At 49.2% G+C, this 21,797-nt stretch overlaps 5 protein-coding genes and 1 non-coding gene across 8 annotated transcripts; 3 read left to right on the top strand and 3 right to left on the bottom strand.

The window, feature by feature from the left end:
• Positions 1–1,133: 1,133 nt before the first annotated feature.
• Positions 1,134–2,469, bottom strand: LOC117848052 (zinc finger CCCH domain-containing protein 37). The gene has a single exon (XM_034729356.2). It carries the CDS (start codon positions 2,310–2,312, stop codon positions 1,506–1,508), a length of 807 nt encoding a protein of 268 aa, XP_034585247.1. The 5' UTR covers positions 2,313–2,469; the 3' UTR covers positions 1,134–1,505.
• Positions 2,470–5,398: 2,929 nt separating this feature from the next.
• On the top strand, positions 5,399–8,905 carry LOC117849632 (F-box protein At5g52880). Of its 2 annotated transcripts, none has more exons than XM_034731248.2 (6): positions 5,399–5,758; positions 7,147–7,298; positions 7,798–7,885; positions 8,055–8,167; positions 8,270–8,421; positions 8,614–8,905. In XM_034731248.2, exons 1-6 carry the CDS (start codon positions 5,541–5,543, stop codon positions 8,722–8,724), a joined length of 834 nt encoding a protein of 277 aa, XP_034587139.1. In that variant the 5' UTR covers positions 5,399–5,540; the 3' UTR covers positions 8,725–8,905. The 2 variants fall into 2 exon arrangements, with proteins under 2 accessions (XP_034587139.1, XP_034587138.1); XM_034731247.2 differs by having other exon boundaries at positions 5,402–5,758; positions 7,968–8,167.
• Positions 8,906–8,969: 64 nt separating this feature from the next.
• Positions 8,970–10,950, bottom strand: LOC117849633 (reticulon-like protein B2). The gene is made up of 5 exons (XM_034731249.2): positions 10,664–10,950; positions 10,032–10,212; positions 9,652–9,793; positions 9,481–9,550; positions 8,970–9,401 (listed from the first exon to the last, which is right to left on the bottom strand). The coding sequence occupies exons 1-5, from the start codon at positions 10,857–10,859 to the stop codon at positions 9,232–9,234; spliced, it is 759 nt and encodes a 252-aa protein (XP_034587140.1). The 5' UTR covers positions 10,860–10,950; the 3' UTR covers positions 8,970–9,231.
• Positions 10,951–12,660: 1,710 nt separating this feature from the next.
• Positions 12,661–12,732, top strand: TRNAD-GUC (transfer RNA aspartic acid (anticodon GUC)). Its single transcript has one exon. It is a non-coding gene; the product is annotated as a tRNA-Asp (tRNA).
• A 2,164-nt stretch (positions 12,733–14,896) lies between these two features.
• On the top strand, positions 14,897–16,468 carry LOC117847318 (RING-H2 finger protein ATL67). 2 transcript variants are annotated; one of them, XM_034728506.2, is made up of 2 exons: positions 14,897–16,091; positions 16,199–16,468. In XM_034728506.2, the coding sequence occupies exons 1-2, from the start codon at positions 15,481–15,483 to the stop codon at positions 16,206–16,208; spliced, it is 621 nt and encodes a 206-aa protein (XP_034584397.1). In that variant the 5' UTR covers positions 14,897–15,480; the 3' UTR covers positions 16,209–16,468. The 2 variants fall into 2 exon arrangements, with proteins under 2 accessions (XP_034584397.1, XP_034584398.1); XM_034728507.2 differs by having other exon boundaries at positions 14,913–16,100.
• A 1,769-nt stretch (positions 16,469–18,237) lies between these two features.
• Positions 18,238–19,912, bottom strand: LOC117847317 (uncharacterized). Its single transcript, XM_034728505.2, has one exon. The coding sequence runs from the start codon at positions 19,259–19,261 to the stop codon at positions 18,476–18,478; it is 786 nt and encodes a 261-aa protein (XP_034584396.1). The 5' UTR covers positions 19,262–19,912; the 3' UTR covers positions 18,238–18,475.
• Between the last annotated feature and the right edge of the window lie 1,885 nt (positions 19,913–21,797).

Genomic DNA, 21,797 nt, shown 5'->3' with positions numbered 1-21,797 from the left:
AAAGCAACCCGAGAAGAAAAAACACTCCACAGCAGAACCCAAAAAAGAACAAAAAAAGGCAAGTTGTAGCTCAACTTGGCAGCCGAACAACGGGAGCCCGCCACCTGCGCGCCACCGGCCACCGCACCCGCGGCCGCACTAAAGCGACGGCACCCCTCGTCCTCCGAGGCCGGCCGCCGAGCGAAACCGTGGTCGCGTGGGGGCCTGGGGGTCGAGGAGGAACGGGTCGGAAACCCAGCGAAAAGCTGGGCAACTTGCGCAGCCGAGCACGGCGCACCAACGTGCCCCCCGCCCTCTGGGCTCCGGGCGGGCGAGGCAACTTGCGCTCGCTACGACCCGGTGAGGAGTCAAAGCGCGCGCCCGGTGTTTTGCTGCAATCCGACGGCGCCTCGCTTTCGTGGCTTGGTTGTCCGCCTGGAAGGATTAGCTTCTTCCGGTTTGGTGTCCGTGGTCCTCGAACAAACCTGTACCTGTGCCGATGGATTGTGCAGATAAACTGTATACAAACCCAGGGAACAGAAGCTACGGAACAAACTTAATTTTGTAGCTCGCCAATCGTAGTCAATTGACACTCTCGATATGGATTTTCAGATCTTTTCAGAATGGATTTTTATATTTCTGAAATTCCTTTTTTTAACAAAGAGCCGAAGAGGGAGGGCCGCGGAGCTTTGGATGACGGCGTCATCTTATGTTATGTGCCGCTTAAGCTAGCAGAATCGATTTTTTATCTATTAAACAGTCCAAAAGGCAATAATCAATTTTTTATCTATTAAAAAGTCCAAAAGGTAAGAGTCCAAAAGGGAAGAGACTAGCGTGGAGCTCTCTCTTCTCCACACGAAGGAGCTTATCCGTTGGAGAAGCCCTTACAGCGAACCCGGCCGGGACCGAAGAGCCTAGCTAGGGCTTATCTCGATTTGTCCTCCCCTTTTACTCAACCCAGGGGAGATGTTCCTCGTACTCTGCCTGTCCACCACTGATGGTGACAATGGCGAATCGGTGTCGACATCCGCATCAGGAGGCAAGATCGCCTTCGATTTTCAGAAGCTCACCGCGCGCATGCCTGAACTTCAACATACAGGAACACGTGCAAAGATGATACTACTATATAAGTGCCTCATTTGAGTGCAAAAAAGTACATCAACAACAGTGATATATAGTGATACATCACGAAACAGCGAAGGCTTTTTGAGCCAATACACTTCGTACGTATTTACATACACTTGGTAATCGGAGAAACCGTGGACGGCGGCATGCTATGCTACGCCCAACATCTCCGACAAAAAGAAGAGGGGGAACACACACGCCACACTTACAGATTGCTGTATCGATACTTGCACCATGTTTTTGTTTATCTACAGAAGAATGATGCAATTCATTCGTGAAAATGCTAGAATTAATATCGCTTAATAATGAAGCTGTTCCGATTCGAATGGCGCGAGGCGCGCCTCCTGCCGCCCTCGGCGGCGACGGCAGCGGAGATGGCGTCGATCTCGGCGCTGGCATGGTCACATCACCAGCTCCGACACCCACCCCAAGTCCGGGCCATCCTCCTCCGTGACGGGAGGCAGCACCGGCGCTGCTACGGGCGCCGACGCGGCGGCCTTCCTGAAGCTGAGCTCCCGCATTGCGAGCACGAGCTCCTCCACCTCCGCGTCCGCGTCGGACGGCTCGTCGATGGCGTCGAGCCACCTCACCCGCCCCTCCACGGGCGACACCGGCGGCGACTCCCAGAGCGACGCCAGCGTGGACTTGGGCGAGAGCGAGAGCGACAGCGGCGAGCAGCCGTCGTCCTTGGACGCGGCGCGGAGCTCGGCCGCGGCGTGCGCGAAGAAGCAGACGCGGCGCCTGCAGGCGGCGCCGGCGCGGCAGGGGCGGGTGCGGTACCGGGACGGGTGGAGCCAGAGCTCGAAGGTTCCATGCGCGAACGGGCAGGCGCTCCCGCGCGGGCACGCGGCGCCCGGGCGGCGCCGGAAGTCCGGGCAGGGTTCCCCCGTGTAGGCGACGCGGCGCGGGTCCCGGCGGCGCGCGGCCTCGCCCGGGTGCGCGTAGGGGCACGCTGTCCAGTCGTGGCTCCGCGCGCGCGCGCACCGCCGCACCTTGAACTCGTACATCATGAACTCGTCGTCCGCCTCCGCCTCGGCCTCGGCGGCGTCCCCGTCGCCGCGGCCGGCGGAAAGGTACTCCCCCAGCGCGGCGAGGAGCTGCGGCGGGATCTCCACCGCCGCCGGGTCGGCCCAGCTGCAGGCGGAGCCCAGCGCCGCCGGGTCGAGCACGAGGTGCTCGTAGCTGTGGCTGTGCTCACGGCTCACCATGGCTCGCTATATATGTCGTCGCGCGCTCGCTCACTCAGCACTTCTTTCCTGCTGCCGGACCTGGGAGGAAGGGGGAGGGAGGGACAGCAGCCGACCGTGCCTTGAGGTAACAGGCGTGGTGCGGGTGGCGCGGGGTTTTATAGGTCGTGGCGTGCGGGAGCGAGACGGGCGCGCCGTTGGGTTACTGGGGACGGAGGGCATGGCACGGGGCCTGGGCGGTATTGAGGGCTCTGTGGGTTGCCGAGCGATCGGGGGCGCTGGCGTGGCTGCGTGGGGGGTGGGTTTGGGCGTTTGGCTCGGCGCGGGGCGGGGGTACGTGGGAGCGCGGGGTGGGTACGTGGAGGCCGCGGCTGCATGTTGCCCGCCACGTCGCGGCCCCGCTAGTCTCGTACGGAAGTTTGTTTTCTCGGAGCCGGAAGAAGTGGGCGCGCGTCTGCGCCTGCAGCCCCCGCTGCTCTCTCTCGTTTCTTTAAGGCTTTTTGCGGCTGACCCGGGGCGGTTTCGCCACGCCAATCTACCATTTCTGGGATGCCGACTAGGTAGGAGACTTGAGGGCGCTGGGAAGCCTGGGATGCGCTGCGTGGTCTGCTGCGCGGCACTGGACACGCACACGTACACCCGCTGCGTCGCCGCTGCTGTCGTTCGGCCGTGAGAGGAGGCACTTGGACATTTCTTTGTTTTTTTTTCTTTTAAGAGCAGAGAAGGCAAGCATGCCCTTCCGTGCACCTTTAATACGACGACGACTACTACTGGGTCATGAATTTCCTCGCCGAGACGGTTGCATCAGCTGACTCGGGAGTTTACGAGCTTTCCCTACGGACATTTCCGCCCGCGGCCCGCGGTAACGCGTGCCCGAGCCTTTTTCAATCTCGGAACTCGGTCATTTGGAGCGTGAACGAATGGTTGGGCGAACCTGCGCGCTGCGGTGTTGGCCGCATGCAGCGAATGCCAGCAGGTGACCGATCGGGATCATCCGTTCTTCGTCACTGAGACACTGACGGATCAGAACAGCGTTCTCCGGGCAGTCTCCAGTGGTTACTCACCAAAGGCGCCGTCCTTGATGAGACCGCCGTACCGGACGGCCTGCCGCGTCCGCTCGATCGTGTCGTGTGACTCGTGTGCGTGAGGGCGGAGCACCGGTAGAAAATTGAGCATTAAATCCGGCTGGAGAAACGTATAGGTCTCGAATCCAATCAAGATTAATTTTTCGAGACTAAAAGTCCGCCTTTTAGTCCTGAGTATTTCATCCGGGACTAAAGACCTCCTTTAATCCCGGTTGATACTACCAACCGGGAGTAAAAATGTTAAAAAAATAATTAAAAAAATGGGCCACCCCCCGCCCTGCCTGCTCCTGCCACTGCCCCTTCAGCTCCACCTCGACCACGCTAGGCCTAGGTCCGTCGTCGCCACGCCGGCCGCGGGAGCCGCCAGCTCGCTCGCCGGAGGCCGGGTCGCTGGGAGCCACGTCAGCTTGCCTGCCGGAGGTTAGCCCGTGCCTCGTCGGGCCGCGCCGACCGCCGGAGGCCTGGCCGCGCGCCACTCCTGCTGCCCCTAGCAGGCCGGCCGCTCGTGCCTCCTGCCGCTCCGCCTGGAAGAAAGGGAGAGTAGGAGGAGAGAAGATAAGAAAGAAGAGAAAGGCTGCTGCCTGTGTACTTGGAGATAGGAGAAGAGATAAGGACGAAAGGGAGAGGAGGAGAGAAGATAAGGTAGAGAGGGGGGGCATGAAAGTATTTAGTCCTGATTGGTGACTCCAACCGGAGCTAAAAGCTCCACTTTAATCTAGTTGAAACCACCAACCGAGATTAAAAGGACTTCGACATACTATAAAATTTAGATCCGGAACTAAAACTCTTTTAGTCCCAGATAAAAATGGTCGAGATTTTTGGACCTGTGGATGGGAGGTCGTTTCGATGCAAGTGGAGGGGTACGGTGATCGATTCCTGCAGCTGCCGGCCGGGGGTTCCATCTCGGAAGACCGGAACGAAACAGTGGCGGGCAAGTCGCGGCGCGGCATGTACGTCCACCGATGAGCTGAGTATAGGATAAGAGCGCTGCCAAATGGCCAGCACGGCCGCGGCGGATACTGGATAGGCTCGCGGGATTTCTCGTGCGAAGGAGCAAGGATTCACGGCACGGCACGCATGTTCCTCTGCCGGGATCAAGGTCGGCCGCGCGCCGGGTGTGGCAGTGGGATCTCTCTGTACCCGCGTAGTCCTCGAATATGTTGAAATGGAGGACTATGTATCGTGCGTGTTCAAGAAAAAGAATGAAAATATGGTGCTCACCCTGCAGCTCTGCGCAAGGAGATCATGGTCTAGCTGAGTTCTCTCTGTCACGTTGTTTCTTTGGTTAGGATTACTGAAAAACACACGGCACGAGTTTGTACCCGGACCTCTACAGCCAAATCTGAGAGAACAGTATGGGAGAGGAGTGGGACTGTGGGAGAACCAAGGTCGGGCACCGCTTGGTGCCGCCAGCCGGCGGTGGTGGTGGGCCGGCGCGGCGGCGGCCACGCATGTTGGATTGGTGAGGGCTGTTGGTGTGGCCTGGGTCACCTTTCGCGTCGTCAGCAAGAGACGAGACGCGCTGCTTCGAGCCAGGATAGCTTACACTGACTGCAAGTCTGCAAGACGGTTGAATGTCAGTGTAGTGTTGAGATGATATCAGAAACGTGAGACAGATCAGATCGGAGCCTTGTAAGATGAAGTCGTGAAACATTCAAAGAAAAAAAAAATGTCCTTTTTAGTGCTCCTTGTGTTGCCTTTTCTCAGTCAGCAGCAGGAATGAACAATGCAAGTCATGGATCATTTGGTTTAAGAGAGCAAAAGGTCAATACAGATTCCACCAGCAAAGATACTACAGGGTGCATGGCTTTATGTGCTGATACTGAATTCCTGATATACCGTGTTCCACAGAAAAATATAGCTACAGATAAATCTGGGCCGGCACAAACAGACTAATGGGCTAGGCACCCAACAACAACCATTTAGCCCAACTATGCATCTGATTTCACGGCCCAATGCCCAGACACACACACGAGCCACAACCACCAAACCACACATTTCACAGTGTAGCGCGCAACGGCGCAAGCCCAATCCGTGGCGCTGGCAGCCGTGGCGATAGGCGGTGGGGACGCGACGACGGTGACGGTGGAGCGGCAGGCGTGGCTCGTCGCAGATCCACGGGGGACGGCTCCGCACCTCGCTATCCTGTCTCCGCTCAGCAGCGATGCCGGTGAGGCGGCGGCAGCCGCGGCGACAGGAGACGGGCGCGGCGGAGAGGTACAGGGAGATGGGGATCGCCGCGGCGCTGTCGCGGCCCTGGGACTATCCCACGGCCTGCGGCGAGCTGGCGGCGCTCCTGCGACTCGGGTACGTGGACCTTCCCAAGGCAGCCCAGGCGCTCGTTGCCTCCGACGTGCTGCTCGCGTTCCGCCTCCTTCCCGAGTAAGCCTCTCCCCCTCCAATCATGCATCGCCGATGTGCGGGTTGCCAAATTTTTTCGGATTACTGCCCCGCTGGTGATGGTTTACTGCTTGGAAAATTTAGCTGCCTGCCCCGTAGAAGGTAGATATGTGTTGATGATGATCGATCTGTCCAATTGTGTTCCCTTTCATGCTAGCTTGTCTTGTCCTAGATGCTTATAGCTAGCTTGTATTATCTGCAGAACACACATAATATCTTTTGTGTGTGGCAGTTAAAACAATAGAGATTGTGAGCACGCAGATCTATATCTGCTCGTCATGCTGCCCCAACCTTCCAATAGTTCTCTCACCAATGTTGCGGATGGTTTCAGCATAGCCGTACTTTGGTTCTTCACTTTGTAGCTCCTAGCACACAAGTCATCTATGACCTGCATGCGGATGTTCAAGTAGCTCTGGTGTTATTTGTTGCTCAAAATATATCTGCCAGCAAATGGTGTAAGATGTAACTTTGACAGGCATAGTTCTGGGATGATTAATGGATCAGCAGTGGTGTGAAGAAAAACAGTTTAAACAAAGGCAATGTGGATGGCCATTGGACATGTAGAGACACATTGGGTGTTATGGTCCCTGTTCTGCAAAACCGACTTCAAATAATAAATAAATTTGCACAAGCGAAATATATTGTTATGTTACTGAGATTAATGATATCTTGTTCAGAATTAATGCGCGTTAGAACTTTAAAAAAACTCAAAACCAGCATCCAGACTGTTACAACTTACAAGAAGGAAAAAGAAGGCTTCATGACTTCATTATAAAGGGTCTTATAAAATATAAATACAATTAGGATGAAATTATCATATCAGTTTATGCGCTTTACGAAAGGGAAAACTGCCTCCACACCATTATGTTGCGGTCTTGCCGACGAGATTGTCAAAATACCATTCAAATACTTTACCAAAAAAATTGCTGCATGCTTGTGCACAAGTTCTCTAGTTCATGACTCAGGCTTTAATAGTATCCCCTCCCTTGTGTTGTATTGTTTCAGTCAGTGCTTTGCCTTGCTTTTGATGCCTCTTGCATTTATATAGTATGGTATTTACTTACACTGATTTTTTGCTCCATTTTTCACTGGAAAATTTGGAGCTGTCTGTGCTTCCAAAGCTCACATTCTCATGTAATTTCCAGTTAGTTGTTAGATGGTTATGTACATATAGGAGTACATGCTAATTTTCATGTTTCATAAGCTTAAAAAATAAAAATGCGTAGAACTTAGTGCGCTGTCTTTAGTTAAATTACGTTATTTGCTCCAATGCCCATTTATTCTTACTAGTATGTATATTTTTCACTCAACCACATTTCTCAATCGGATTGCTATAGAATACTCCGTATTAACTGGTTATTTTCCCATAGTGTGCAGACAGGATATGCACTAAGCGCAGCTAATGCTCTTCTCCAAGCGGTAGAAGTTGCTCTACCAAAGCAAAAGAAGGCACAGGCTGTTTCAGAGTTCAAGCACTCTGTTATTGCACATAAAAGGCGTGCAAGAGTTCAACAAAATTCAGGTACGTAGTAGGTTCCTTTTCCATGTTGCAACTGCATCAGTGTACCCCTGTTTGGTGTGAACTTGGTATCTTGGCTGCATTGAGTTTTTGGACATATTTGGTGAGTGTGGGAAGCTATTATACCTGCTGTGTATTTTCTTCTCTGCTGCAGTACCATTGATGCCATACTCACATGCCATGTTGTTAATTTATTATTCCATGTTCTGTTTGCTGACAGAAATTTATTATTCCATAGTTCTGTGAACTGACTTCAAAACTATAAAGTTTGGCTTAATAAAAGTTTATAAATGGTACCATGTTATCTTTTACGTATCTTCAGGCGTCCAGATGTCCTTTATTCACTTGTGACTAAAAGGATCAGAGCTTGACCATTTCTAAGTAACTAGTTGACTTAAGACGCAGCCTCCTTTGAAGATTTAGGAGGATGAACTTTCAAGTCAGTACTCAGCACTTCTTGTTACAAGTCATTGTGATGTGTTATTTTCAATCCCTTTGACAGGTTTACCACACATACCACACGATGTACTTGTTCATATCTTCAGTTTTCTTGACATGCATTCTTTGGTAGCAGCGGGTCTTGTCTGCTGGTATTTTTCTTCTTATCTTGTCCGCAACTTCTTTCAAAACATACTAGTTTCTTGTTTATCACACTTTTGTCTTCCTTAGAAGGTATTGGAATTCAGCTGCAAATGACAACGACCTGTGGAAGATGAATTACTCAGTTTTCTTTGGTATCTGCCATTTGAGTTGCAACAGCATTCCTGTATCTGGTGTACAGAACAGTCGTGATCTTGTTCAAAGTAGCATGGATTTGGTGTCCATTGGTCCAAGTTTTAGGTGGAAAGAGTCGTTCCACAGTAAATATACAGGTAGCGTTGGTGTTCCTCTTTTTGTATATAATCCAATACACCCACACTGCACAATTTCCATGGTTATCCTCTAAAACAGGGGTGAATTGTATATTATTGCAGAATGTGCGTCATGGAAATTTGCATCAAATAGAGCACTATGTGGACATTGCAGATCAGTTATTTGGCTGAGCAACCTGACATGCACTTCTCCACACCATTGCCCTAAGAATGGAAGAGATGAAATAAAACTGCAGCCTCTGTTACCTGATACAGTAAGTTGTTTAATTTGGACCTAGCACATACATCACAGCTTTGTCTAATTTGCAGATTGTTATATCCAACACTGTTAACTGTAGTCTGTTTGATCAGCCATACAATTTTATTCAAAAAAAAATCAGCCACACAATTTTATCCATGAACATCGTAATTTGTTTTGCCTTTTTCTTGACCCTATCCTGGACCAGGTTGCTAAATACATATTGCACGACGACGATCTAGCAGCTTCATCATCCGAAAGTGATGACACTGATGATTCCGATTACGAGAATGGGCACCCAAGATTTTGGACGTTTTAGGACAAATGAGATTTGGACTGCGGCAGTCTTTCTGTTGTTTTGCTGTATGCACTGTGCCTCTGTTGTAATTCGTGGATGGTGGCTCACCCCACCCCCAAAAGAAAGTTTAAAACGTGGGCGTCTGTAAATGCACAATTCGGCTGCGTACTTGGTGAATAAATATCAAAACTTTCAGCATAAATGCACAAAATCGTGCAATTCAGTTTAAAAAAAACTACCAAAAAGGCACAAGCGGAAGCACGATAGACAAAAATAACGAAGAACCATTTCATCATAGCCCTAAGTCTGGGCAGGTAAGACAACATGGAGTTTCAGATTGAAGAACCACAGTAAAGCGTAAGCTTGCATAATTTAGCACATCGCAACTACTGACCACACTAGAACAGGAACATGTAGGTATTTACCATCACATGGAGACATGGAACTAAAACCATCCTTCAAAACCCACATGTAGTGATTGACAGAGATGATAAATCAGCGCACAGACCCTTCCCTGATTCTACTCTTCTAATGCTGCTTCTTGTCTCTTGACGGGCCCTTCGGAATCTTTGATAGGCATTTCTCGTCAAAGATGGCGTAGTATTTCTTCAACTCGACCATGGTCTTCTCTCCAAAAGCATCAACCTTATCCTCATGCTTCTCATACAGAACCGGCACAGTGTACAAAACCATAAAGACTGCATACAAGAAAGAGAGTGAACGTTGCTGAAATATGTACACATTAGAAGGAAACTGTTAACAACAAACAACAATCACCTATATAGGACAAGGTGAGGAAATTGCAGCAGCTCCCAAGAACGGAAAGGATCCACAGTCCTGCAACCACCTGATAATAGATGAATAGAAAGATGCACATTAGATGCATTAAGCAAGAATTTTCCTCAATTAACAAAAGTATAACCAGAAGAAAAATCCAGCCAGTCATACAATCAGAAACTTCTTCAGGTCATGGCCTTGGCCGATTCCCCTCAAGGTAGCAAAGCCCCTGTTGATCTCATATCTCAGCGAACGCGCAACATTCACAGCCAGGTCCTCTGGAATCTTCACCTCAGGGATGTTAGGAGGGGACCTAAACAGCCATTGCAAGCATGTCACATTCCAAGCACTATGCTAATCAACTACAGGTCAACAGGTGATATATGCTCTTAGAGTATTAAGTCCAAATGAAAATAATAATGGCCATAGCCACACAGAACAAAGGTGTGGATGCTAGTTCAACATGTAAGCTGGGTTAACCTGGCATTAGTAGCACAAATATAATCTTAAGGTGAAGAACAGCAGAAGTTTAAGGGATTCCACTAACTCACTTGTTGATGAAAGTGGTGGCATTGGACCAGAGGAACAGGATGGCAAGGGTGAGGATGAGGCAGTGGCACAGCAGGGTGAGGAGGTGGTAGTCCATGACCTCAAACAGCAGCCAGATGGCAGTCGCGCCCGCAAGCACCCCACCAGAAATCCTCTTGTTCCTCCATAGAAACAGATCAGCGGCTGCAAGCATGATCACAAGCACATCAGAACAAAGCCCCAAATAAACAATTGGGAACAATGCTCGCTAGCAAACAAACAAAGAATCTCAGGGTTTAAGCGTAATAACGCATGCTGCTGATGCAAGCTGTATAGAATCACTCGATCACTTCGATCCGGGCCTAAAGTAAATCCTACAGCGCAGACAGTAATCTGATCACATATTCACATCGGAGGCAATGCCGCATAAATTTGACCCAAGCGACAGCGGATCGGGAGTTGAGACGTTTCCCACACGCTAAGGATATCTCTGAAAAAAACTTCTCCGCAAAGAAGAACAAATGCGGCCACAAATCAACAGTCCATCGACGCTCGACAAGTGAAGCAAACCCCAGCGTTGTTGGATCTACAAACCAAACAGCCAAAAAAAACCCCCTAGCGGAGATCGGAGAAGAACGCTGAGGTCCAGGCTTACGCTTGCCGCCGCCGAGGACGGAGTGGACGGGCTTCTCGCGGCCGAAGAGGCGGTAGATCTTGGCCTTCACGGCGGTCGTCGCCGACGAGCGCTCGTCGTCCGAGTCCGACGACGACGACGAGGACCCGCCTCCGCGGCCGTGGAGCTTGTCCGAGAGCTTCTCCAGCACCGACTCCTCCTTGTGCTGCTCCGCCATGGCCACCGCTCGCTCGCTCGCTCCTTCCCCCTCCCCTCGCTCTCCAAAGTCCAAACGCGTTTGCCGTACGAACAACACCAGCAACAAGCTTTTGCCTGCGTGTTCTTCTCTTTATGCACGGCGCGGCGCGATCTCAGCCGTCGGTTCTATCGCGCCGGGCCGTGTGATCCGTCTAGCGTTAATCTAGCGTCATTTATTCGCGCAGTTATGTGCCAACGTAACGCCGCGCGCGTCCCCACGGCTTAGGCCCACACCTTTGGACCCACCTGTAAGCGATGTAGGATCGGTGAATCGGTGCGCCGCGGGGTAGCTTTCTCCACGCCGTCACCGTCCCATGTCCTGCATGGTGGGCCCGCGGGGTGGAGATCGCGAGGGCGACACGGCGACGTGACGACGCGTGGCGTGCCAGGACTTCGCCGGCATCCGAGCGCAGAGGAGGGGGTCGGCGGCGTGGGCCAAGAAACTCTCACAGAAGCTTCTAGGCCTATTCTTGCGGGCCAAGTCCATCTTGTAGCTTGCTTTTGTAGTCAAGCAAATGGACTTTTTTTGTCCAGTTTTGTTAAAAAGTATTTTTTGGTCCATCGTGTTGACTGCGGAGAAACGGGTGTTTGATTCAAGAGCTACTGAACTCCCTGTCACATCAAATATTTTGATACAAATTAGATCTATTAAATATAGACTAATTACAAAACTAATTGCACAGATGGAGGCTAATTTGCGAGACGAATCTATTAAGCCTAATTAGTCCATGATTTGACAATGTGATGCTAAAATAAACATGTGCTAATGATGGATTAATTAGACTTGATAGATTCGTCTCGCGAATTAGCCTCCATCTGTATAATTAGTTTTATAATTAGCTCATATTTAGTCCTCCTAATTAGTCTCCGAATATTCGATGTGACATGAATTTTAGTCCGGACTAAAGATCCCCACCCCCAAAGTACTTTTGAACAGGTAGGCCTGTTTGGATCCCATAGCTAATGGGTGAAAGTGCTAAAGTTTATTACCTTTATGCATTAGCCAATCCAAACGGGAGGGTTAAACTTTAGCCCACCCAAAAAAGTGCAAAAACATTAGCTAGTGAGGAGGAACTAATGGGTGCTAATGGCTTGTGAAAAGATAAAAACGGGTGAGAGAAAGGGAGGATGTGAGGAGATAAAAGAGCAAAAGTAACTTTCCATGAACTTTAGCTCTATCCACTAGTCATATCTCCAAACAGGAATGCTAATGGGTGGGAGTGCTATCCCTTAAGTGGCGTGAGTAGGAAAAAAAACTCGTACAGAAACGCAAAGGTCACCAATCTGTCTACTTTAATATCGGTAGGTCTACAAGTATGCGGTTTACCATTGAAAAAATAACACCGGTCGAAAAAAAACAAAAAAATACGACACCAGTTAAATCCGCACCGGTGCCAAATCGAGAACTTGAACTTAGGTGGACAAATTCCACCAAATAAACTATAAACCTTACCATACCAGCTGAGCTACGTTTGGATCAACTATATTGGCTTGAACTAACCTGTAAATGCGCTACCAAAGGGTCCTTTTGAGCGTGATATCTAACAAGATCCAATACAATTTTTGAGTCTTCTCTTAAGAAAAGGATGGGCACACCAGTTTTGGATTATGGCGCACAAAACTTGCTAAGCATCACATTCCACAGTTCACGCAATCTATGTGGAGCAAGGTTATCTCAGAGTCTTTTCGCAAAAAGAAGTGGTTATCTAAAAGTCGTTGAAAATGTTTCGTGATCTACTTGTTTGGGATGTATAAGGTGAAGCGTTATGAAACGTCAACAAGTCGTTGTAGTATAGTGGTGAGTATTCCCGCCTGTCACGCGGGTGACCCGGGTTCGATCCCCGGCAACGGCGTTGTTTTTTCAGTTCTCCTTTTTGACGAGAGTATAATCCCATCCCATGCGCTGCAAGCTGCAAGTGAAAGATGAGGTCAAGGCAAATCTAGGATCAGAGATGGCTCCATCATCTAATCCTTCCAAAATGTTTATCCCTTTGGTGTATAGTTCCTCTCTGTTTTTTTTAAACCAGTTCTGTCCGCTTGCTTTTTCCCGTTGCTCCTTGCCAAGTTTTGCTACAGTTTATTTAGTAATGTAAAACCCTCTATTCTTCTATAATTGGCACTCCTGCCCAAGTTTGGAGAAAGAAAACTTCTTAACTTTGTAGAGTATATAGTTACACTAATTGTAATCGCATAGCTAAGGCGATCATTTCGTTCTTAGGGTATAAGATAGAAAATACCTTCCTGGAATAGATATATACTGGTATGCCATGCTACTTTCTCATTCTTGTTGACTGGACTTTAGTCCAACCAAACCTGAACACAAAAGGACTTTGCGCCCATAATTTAATTGGAATTCAATCATCTCAATCTTAAAAAGGGATATTCAAATATCCTTTTCACGGAATTAGTGTGGGAGGAAAACTTGTTATCACCTTTAGATCAGTAAAAGGCTACCCACAATGGGTGCCACAAATTGTGGGTTCGCTAGTGATGTACGTAGTCGTGGCACTTAGATTGCACATATATAAAAGCCATGCTGTAATGAAGAACACATATTAAAATGTTCGAAATGATCTAAGATAGGAGTATCTAGTGTCCTAGGTACAAAAGATGTCATCCTCACCTTTATCTCTATCTACACCATAACCATAATTTTATTGTAGGAGGGATGAGAGATGGTAAATTGATTGAATACAAATATGGCGCAGTGATGCTAGATCAAGATTCAACACAACGAGCAAAAAGCATGGCAAGTGTTCCTATCTAGTAGCCAAATACAAACCTTAATGTCCTTTCCCTTCAATATCAAGTTTAAGCAAAGGGCTAGGAGTTTACTTGAGTCGTGGCAGCCTTAGGATCCAAAAATATCAATTTTGTACACCGATGCTAGCACATGAATGGGTACAACTTTTTTATCGTGACTTTCTTGTGCGCTCACGTGAGAACTCATACTGCCTCTTACACCCACGTTAAAAAGCCCTTCCTACTCACTTCATCCATATCTATTTTGATTTGCTTTGTCGCTCACCCTTGAAGATTTGCCTTCATTGATTATAGGACCACCGCCAGATGGACGAATATCACTCGGCGTGACAACCCCCCCCCCTCTCCATCCTCCTCTGACCACAATAAAAACTCCTCTTTTCCTCCCCATTCACTCTACCCATGTCTCCGTCTCGACCTGCCCCTTTCTCGTTATTGAAGATTCGCCATCGTCAAATGGTAGCACCACTGCTAGATGGATGGATGCCACGCCGATGAGGATCCACTCCTCCAAGGGATGGAAAGAGAAACAAGGGAAAGAGTTGGGGTCTCGAGGGGAAAGGCGAAGGAGCATGTTAGGAAAAAAAAGCTTCGGTAGTGGCGGCGACGGTGGCTGCCGGTAAGTGCATCGCTTCCTCCTCCTCCCTTCTTCTTGTTTCTCTAGATCTAGATGCAGATCTAAGAGATTAGAGGGAATTAACAGGAAGATAGATCGGAGACTCATGGGAAAAAGCGATGACGGCGGGGATCGGTAATAGCATCCTCTTCCTCCTATTTTTTTCGCGCTCACAATTTTCATTTCTCTGTGCTTCTCTATTGGTTTGGAAGGAAATCTTTTAGTTTTTTCAAATAGTTATATAAAGTTTGGTACAAGCGATGTGTGTGGGGTTCAAAGGTACATGCCGATTGCAAGAAAAAGAACAGGAGAAGCGCATATACAAAGAAACATAGGACTAGAACATTTCTCTCCAGCCAAAGATGGCACATCGGGAACGGTTCATTGTTTTGGCTCACGTTATCCTTGTTTTTTTTCTCAATTTTTTTTTAGTGTTCAGCCCTTGTAGATGCCTTTGTTTTTTGAGGGCATGTAGTGATGTAGATGCCTTGTGTCTCCTACCTCAAGTTCTCAACCAAGGCTCGTGTACGGGGAGTCGTGGACCCGCGGTTGCTGTCTTCCTGTCGTACCCGGCTCTTGTCTGCCTGTGTGCTGCGCGGTGTGCACCACCAAAAGTCAACAAGGCCGCACCGCAGCAGCAGCCCTACCGCCTACCACACGATTTTCAAACTAGAGCACGCCCGTTTCATATTCACTGCCGCCGCTCGGTTGCAGCCCACCATCCGCACGGCCCGCAGCAGCAGTCGCACACCACCATCCGCAGCAGTCCAGTCCGTGAGCCGGCTGGAGTCGTCGCGTTGTCAACGACGGCCCAACGCGCATTGCTCCGTCCGCGTGGCGGCAGCAGAGAGCCAGCCAGCAGAGAAAACTCACGCGTTCCCCGCCCTCTCCCACTCGGCCACTCCACCCACACCAGTCACCAACACCATAGCCAAGCCAAGCCGCGGCAGAAAACCAGAGCAGAGAAGCACGGCAGCGCGCGCGCTGCACCCGCCCAGCGCCCCCCGCCATTACTCCGGTTCCCCTTCCCGGCTTCTCCTCCTTCCCCGGCAATTAATGCCGCCAACAACCAGATCCAGCCCCCCGGAAACCTAAGCCCCGCAAACAAATACCCACTTCCCATTCTGCCCCTCGCACCGCGCGTCATGCCATTCCGCCCCACGATCACACCCCCGCCGCCGCCGCACCCGCCGCCGCTGACGACGAGTGGGAGCCGACAGCGATGTCCTTCCTCGACCCGCTCGCGTCGCTGGGGCTCGGGTACGCCATCGCCATCGCGCTCGGCTTCCTCGTGCTCCTCGCCTCGGTCCTGCTCGCCTCCTATTTCTGCCTCCGCCGCGGGGCCGGCGACGGGTTCGGCGCCGGCGGCGTCGGCGGCGTCGGGGGCTCCGCGCGGCATGCCGCGTCCTCCGCCTCCAGCTCGGGCCACATCTCCATCACCGTTCCCCGCGTCGTCTTCGTCGCGGAGGACTACGACTCCCCGGGTTCCTCCTCCCGCGGCGCCGCCGCCGCGGCCTCCCCCGTCGGCCTCGACCCGGCCGTCATAGCGACGTACCCGAGGGTGCCCTTCTCCAGGGCCGCGCTGGGGCCGGACGCCGAGGTCGCCTGCTCGATCTGCCTCTGCGAGTACCGCGAGGGCGAGATGCTGCGGGTGATGCCAGAGTGCAAGCACAGGTTCCACCTCACGTGCCTCGACGCGTGGCTGCGCCGGAGCGCGTCCTGCCCCGTCTGCCGGTCCTCGCCTATCCCCACCCCCGTCTCCACCCCGCTCTCAACCCCACTGTCGGAGCTCGTCCCGCTGTCGCAGTACGCCGCTGACCGTCGCCGGAGCAGGTGATGGAGGTTGTCATTTTGCACTCTTCATCCATTCCGTTTTGATTCCCTTGCTGCTGCCTATCAACGTTGGGACGCCGATCTGATTGTTCCATATGTTTGGACAGGTTCGGATGATTCACTGGTGATGCTTAGCACATTTGAACTGCTGGGTTGGAGAGCTACCATAACTTTATAGAAAGTTTTGCTTGGTAGCAGTAAATTGGTGGAATAAGGAACACAAGCAGTGTACATACATCGTTCCTCCGTTCTAAATTCTAATATAGCTTCTATCTAGTGAGGTTACCTGTGGTCCTATAGAGTTGTATGCTCAAGAGCAGTCTCTGAATTATCTTTATTCCATTTATATGAATTATATGGCAGTGTACATTCTAGTATATTGGGTATCTTATTTTCATAGAAAGAATGTGGAAGACCTGCTCATTCTCCCGAGATGTAGGGGTATTTCCGTGCAGTGCAAGCAAGTTGCTAGCATTTAAATGGAAAATCTACATTGCAATTGAAGGAGGAGCATTCTTCAATTGAATTCTTAGTTACATAGATATTCTGGGTCTCCAAGAGAATTCTGACTCCTGTGTGATTGATGATTTGGTCATTTGTTCAGTCAGAATCGATATAATGTTCAACAAAATCAGTTATTTAGCTTTTGAGGAAGGTAATCACATTTGAGGTTATTTCCATGTACAGAATACTGCTTAAACTTCCGTTTCTAACTATGTCCCTTATTCCCTTCTATTTGAATCTGTGGTTCACCTCTCTTGTCTTTTGGTTTCTGGTGTATTAGTAACCAACTGCAACTAGCTGATATCATGACACGATGAGTGTATATGTTATACCAAATCTGGGGTTCTTTTAAGGGTAGTTGCATATAAAAGGCAAGATGTTGTCATGCTAGTGAACTAAGATTGTGATGTCCCATGCTTTGGTTGCAGTTGCAGACTTGGACAACTGCCAAATGAATAATGAACCTAGTATTGTACTGTAGTACAATGATCAGTTGGTGGGCTTTATTCGCCATCTATCACTATTCAGTAATGTGGAGTCATGGTGACACTCCCATTCCTTTTATTTGTTTCATTACCTTTTTGTGATGGGGGGCAATATATACCAATTTGCTTAATTATGTGTGATGTTATCATGTAGGATTGAGCACAATGAATTATGCTAAATAAATTACTGATGTTATATCCCTGTATCTACTGTGTCTAGCATGTTATATTTGAACCAGCAATATTCTGCTGGAAAAATGCTGTCTTTTTAGTAACAAGCATGCATTTTCATAACTTGTTATTTGTATTGTGTTCCTGTGTTTTGTTTGGTCTGCTGACCCTATGCCAGAGGACGCTGTGAAATGGTGTATTGTTTTGGTCCTTATGCAATTTAAATAAACTGGGGTTTTATGGTTTTATGTGATTCTTTGCACTTTTCCGATGGCGACAGGTAAAAACATGATTGCAGGAATGCTGTTCTAAAGTTTGGTAATTATTACTGTTTGACATCTGTGGTTCTTGCGCTGAACCTTTGCTTTATAGTTTGCACCGAAGTACATTTTTTTTAGGCTGTCATGACAAAGTAGATTGATATTTTGTAGTTTTGACTCAACTTTTCTGTCACATTTCTGTGTTACTTCTGTAATCTTGCAAATCTTTTGTTTGAAACATCCCCATTGGTCAACCTTTTTCATTCCTGTGTTTGTTTAGGGAAGTCTCTACATCTATTCTGTGTTTTTTGGTTTACATTTCTACAGGTTTAATGATGCATTGTTGCCTTTTACCTTATTTGAACCAGTAGATTAAACCAGTTTATTTGTATAGCTGGCAGTTGCTATGAGGGAATAAGCCTGAAATGTTTATGTGCTACTATCAAGTTCTGTCTTTCCTTCCTCCCTCTATGCTGATTTCAAAGTCATTATATTTTTGTCTACTTGAAACTGGCATTGGCATTGTCAGTGTTACTGTTAGGTTTCCAGCTTTCAGATTGAGCATGCCTCTTTTGTACCACTGTTGCAGTGAAACCAGCGATTTAAACCGGTACTGCACAGAAGCTACAGAGAATGGATTCAAATGAGCAGACTGCTTTTGTCTTTCTGAAATGTTAAAATATCCGTGTACCATGGAGTCCGTTTATCCCTTCTCTGACAAATGCATTCTCAGTAACAGCTCATGTGAATCTCATAAAAATTTATATAATTCAGGAAGAACTATTGATAGACTGAAATATGCAGCAATCATGATTTAAGCATGGAAACGTAACATATACGGTATTTCTACAACCTAAATAGCCATGCAGAACTGATCTACAGAATGAAAAGGAGTAAGACCAGCGTAAGAAGGAAAAAGGGGAATCAAAAGCATCCGTGAATGACTCGCAGTTCTCTATTCGACTCACATGGACACATCCGCAACGCAGTTGACGCCCTTGCTCTTCACCGTGGACGCGACCCCCGACTCGATCGCGGCGGCCGCGCCCCCGACCTCGATGACGACGGAGCAGTTGAGCTTGATCTCGATGTCCTTCTTGATGATCCCCAGCACATTGACCATCCCGTTGATGTCCGTGTAGGTGTCGAGGTCGTACTCCTGTCCGAACACGAGGCCCGTGCCGTTCATCGCGCGCGCGAGCCGGTCGGCGAGCAGGTCGACGGTGACGTTCATCCTCAGCGTCCGGTCGGCGCCGACGCGGCCGGCGGGCGCGTACGCCACGCTCACCGTCTGGCCCCCATAGTAGACGTCCGTCTCGGTACGCGAGAACCTGAACGCCGCGGCGTTGGGGTTCTTGATGGAGATGTCGGCGGTGAGCGTGGCGTTGGCGGCCACGGGCGCCGCGATCCCCCCCGACCCGGGCCCGGCGCTGATGGCCGTGAGCCAGACGTTGTTCATGGTCAGGCGCGGCTCCTTGACCTTGAACACGGTGAGCGCGAGCGCCAGGATGATGACGCCGATGACCACCACGGTGGTGACGCAGCAGCCGCAGCAGCAGAGCACGCAGCGGCGGCGCTTCCGGAGGTACTGCATGGAGCGCCACCCGGTGGCCGTCTGCGCCGCCTCCTCGGCGTCGTCGTGGGCCGACGACGCCGGGTAGACTGTCGGGGTAGGGAGCGCGAGGGGCCTCGCCGGGTCGCTCATCTTGTCCTCCGCCGCCTCGTTCCTCGACGGCCTGGAGGTCGCCATGGAGGACTGGAGGAGAGGCCACGCGCTATGCTATGGCACCACGAGCACACGGCTCCGCTTTGTTTGGTACCGGTCTTATGAAGGGTTGTTCACGCCACTGCCGGTCTTGGTCAGTTGGTCTCATACTTGGTGTTTCGGGGACGCCAGTGTCAAGACCGCGGGATAATCTTCTTTGCCGGGGTTGACCCGCTTGACTTGGCCCGAGTGGAGTTGCCGGTAGAAATGTGATGCGGATGCATCTGATCATTTTCGCTCGGCAAGCTTTGGTGTAGGATTGAAACATACGAGTCAGATTGTGCTTACACGTGCCGGTATCAGTAGATACTACAGTAGAAAGTAGAAAGAGATGATCGTTTTCGTGCTGACAGTGTCGTGATAACAGTGCTGACTCTGGTTGCGGCCTAGTGTTTTCTTGCTGAAAAGAAATGTGTTGTTGAAAAAACATTTCGCATGTTGGGTACCAACCAACTATTCAAATCTTCTTCGGTCCGCGTCCAAAAAAATCCATGCCGCGCAAGGTTTCTGTTCTGGATGCTTGAAATTTTCGCCCCCGTGACTGCGTGTCTGCGTCTAGTGCCATTCCAATCTAGAACTTGGGTCTATGCACATGCCCCCACTATTTTGAAGTTCCCCCGCGGCTGCACAGCCATCTGCCCAGCTTTCTTCTTCTAGATTCCAATGGTTTTTGAGGTCATGTCGTAATCAGGAGCATGGCCCGAGTGGTGGACTCGAGATAGACGTGCCTAGGCTGCGGGATTGCAAGCAAGAGGCGAGCTATTAGCCGCGGAACAACAGCAGTTTGGTCACAACTCACAAACACGCTGTTCGTTTTGGTGGGGTGTTTAGTCAATTCAAATGGGTAGTCACTAGTCAGGGTTTGACATTCAACGCTCCATTTCGAGTGCTCCTACCGCCCTTCGGCATGAATGGAGTGGGGAAAAAAGGGAAAATTCTTCTGGATGCAATGCTCTCGCCACTTTGATAGGCACAGCCTGATTGATAGCCATGTAGTTTGTAAGCAACAGGGTCCACCTTTTTCAAAAGGTAACTATGACCACTGAAAATCATGCCAGTGTTTCCATCACCAGAGTCATACGAGTTTTTCCTTCTTGTTTTTTTTCCTTGAACCGTGGAAGTCATGCACGGTATGAGTATGACGAAATCTCTTGTTCACGAATGGACCAAATTCCCCCCTTCCTGAGAAGATGAGGTTTCAAAATCGTAATCAGTTCACATATGCTGTATGGCTCAACATCTTGACTCTTACGAGTTCGTATCAGGCATATTTGGGCATTGATTCATTCTTTTTATTTGAAGCGAAAGATGATTTAGTTTCTTTTTCCTAGGGTGGAAGACAATTCAGTAAGAGCCCATATTCCCTCTTCGGGCCTATGCAGTAGATTTTATGCAAATTCCCACCATATTTGTTTAGGTGCATTTTTTAATACTTTTTTCTTGGGTTACTAGCCGTCCATAGATTATGGGCTATATTGCCTAGCCTCAACATACGCAGCCCACGAGTTACTAGAAGAGTTCCTTCACGGCCCAATGTGTTTCTCTTTCTCTAAAAAAAATTGAAAAAAAGTTCATTTTTGCCCATTGAACTTTAGCCTTGGTTTGGTTTTGACCGTCGAACTCCAAAATCAGAAATCTTCGACCACTCAACTGTGTAAGCTGCACCAGTACACAGGATCTTTAAAATCTGGATCTTTCCTAAAACAATAGTACTTCCAAGATTACTTCTTAGCAACTCAAGCTGCTAGTTGTACAACAATTTGTACTGACCTTTAGTGGCATCTAAAGCCCTCTGCATGACCATGGACTTGGCTCTCTTGAGTTTTGAGTCATGAACATCAGCAAACATTTCTTCCTTTCATTACCTCTATGCTCCAAGTTAGGTTGGCTATGATCATCTTCTCATATTTCTCAGCAATCCTTGCAGCAGTAACTAGCCTATTGTCCCTCCTTGGTGGACAAGTATGCACATCATTCAAACTTGCTATCCGCCAACTCGAGCACCTTGAATTAACTGAAGCCATGCACCTCCACTGACAAGTAGCCCAATCAGACTTTGCAACCATCTTGTTTGCCTCATTCTTTATGAACCTAATGAAACTCCTCTCCACCAATCCATACTTGGTGACAACCTTCTTAAATTGCCTCTTTCCACTGAACTTCATCCCTATCTCAAATTTTGGACTTGGATCCTTCTTGTTGTATCTAGGATACTTACTTCTCTTGGTGACAACCTCACCTTCACTTAGCTCTTCTATCGAATCTTCTTCACCAGTACTGTCCTCATATGAAGTTGCATTACCATCATCTTCTATATCATACATGGTTGACACTTCTTTGGGTCTCTTCAGTACTACATCATCCAGATTTGCTGCTTCACCAGCCTTCAACTTTGTCTTGAGTTGTTTGAACTTTGTAACTATTTCTGTAGCTTCCTCATCCTCCCCAGATGATGCTTCATCACCAGGTAAGTAGTCACTATAACTGTCACTGTCACTTGAATCTTCATGTGGAAGCCCCT

Source organism: Setaria viridis, chromosome 3 (assembly GCF_005286985.2).
Source record: "Setaria viridis chromosome 3, Setaria_viridis_v4.0, whole genome shotgun sequence".
In the NCBI taxonomy this organism is placed as follows: Eukaryota; Viridiplantae; Streptophyta; class Magnoliopsida; order Poales; family Poaceae; genus Setaria; species Setaria viridis.
Note: the sequence above shows the minus strand (reverse complement) of the source record. Positions and strands in the feature narration are given on the sequence as shown.

Bases quoted from the DNA above. Each gene is read 5' to 3' on its own strand.
- LOC117848052 (XM_034729356.2), bottom strand. From the start codon at position 2,312: ATGGTGAGCCGTGAGCACAGCCACAGCTACGAGCACCTCGTGCTCGAC.
- LOC117849632 (XM_034731247.2), top strand. From the start codon at position 5,541: ATGCCGGTGAGGCGGCGGCAGCCGCGGCGACAGGAGACGGGCGCGGCG. The intron at 7,886-7,967 runs GTATTTTTCTTC...CTTCCTTAGAAG, and splicing joins GCAGCGGGTCTTGTCTGCTG to GTATTGGAATTCAGCTGCAA. The intron at 8,168-8,269 runs GTAGCGTTGGTG...ATATTATTGCAG, and splicing joins GTTCCACAGTAAATATACAG to AATGTGCGTCATGGAAATTT.
- LOC117849633 (XM_034731249.2), bottom strand. From the start codon at position 10,859: ATGGCGGAGCAGCACAAGGAGGAGTCGGTGCTGGAGAAGCTCTCGGAC. The intron at 10,213-10,663 runs GTAAGCCTGGAC...TCATGCTTGCAG, and splicing joins CGTCCTCGGCGGCGGCAAGC to CCGCTGATCTGTTTCTATGG. The intron at 9,551-9,651 runs GTATGACTGGCT...ATCTATTATCAG, and splicing joins ACCTGAAGAAGTTTCTGATT to GTGGTTGCAGGACTGTGGAT.
- LOC117847318 (XM_034728506.2), top strand. From the start codon at position 15,481: ATGTCCTTCCTCGACCCGCTCGCGTCGCTGGGGCTCGGGTACGCCATC.
- LOC117847317 (XM_034728505.2), bottom strand. From the start codon at position 19,261: ATGGCGACCTCCAGGCCGTCGAGGAACGAGGCGGCGGAGGACAAGATG.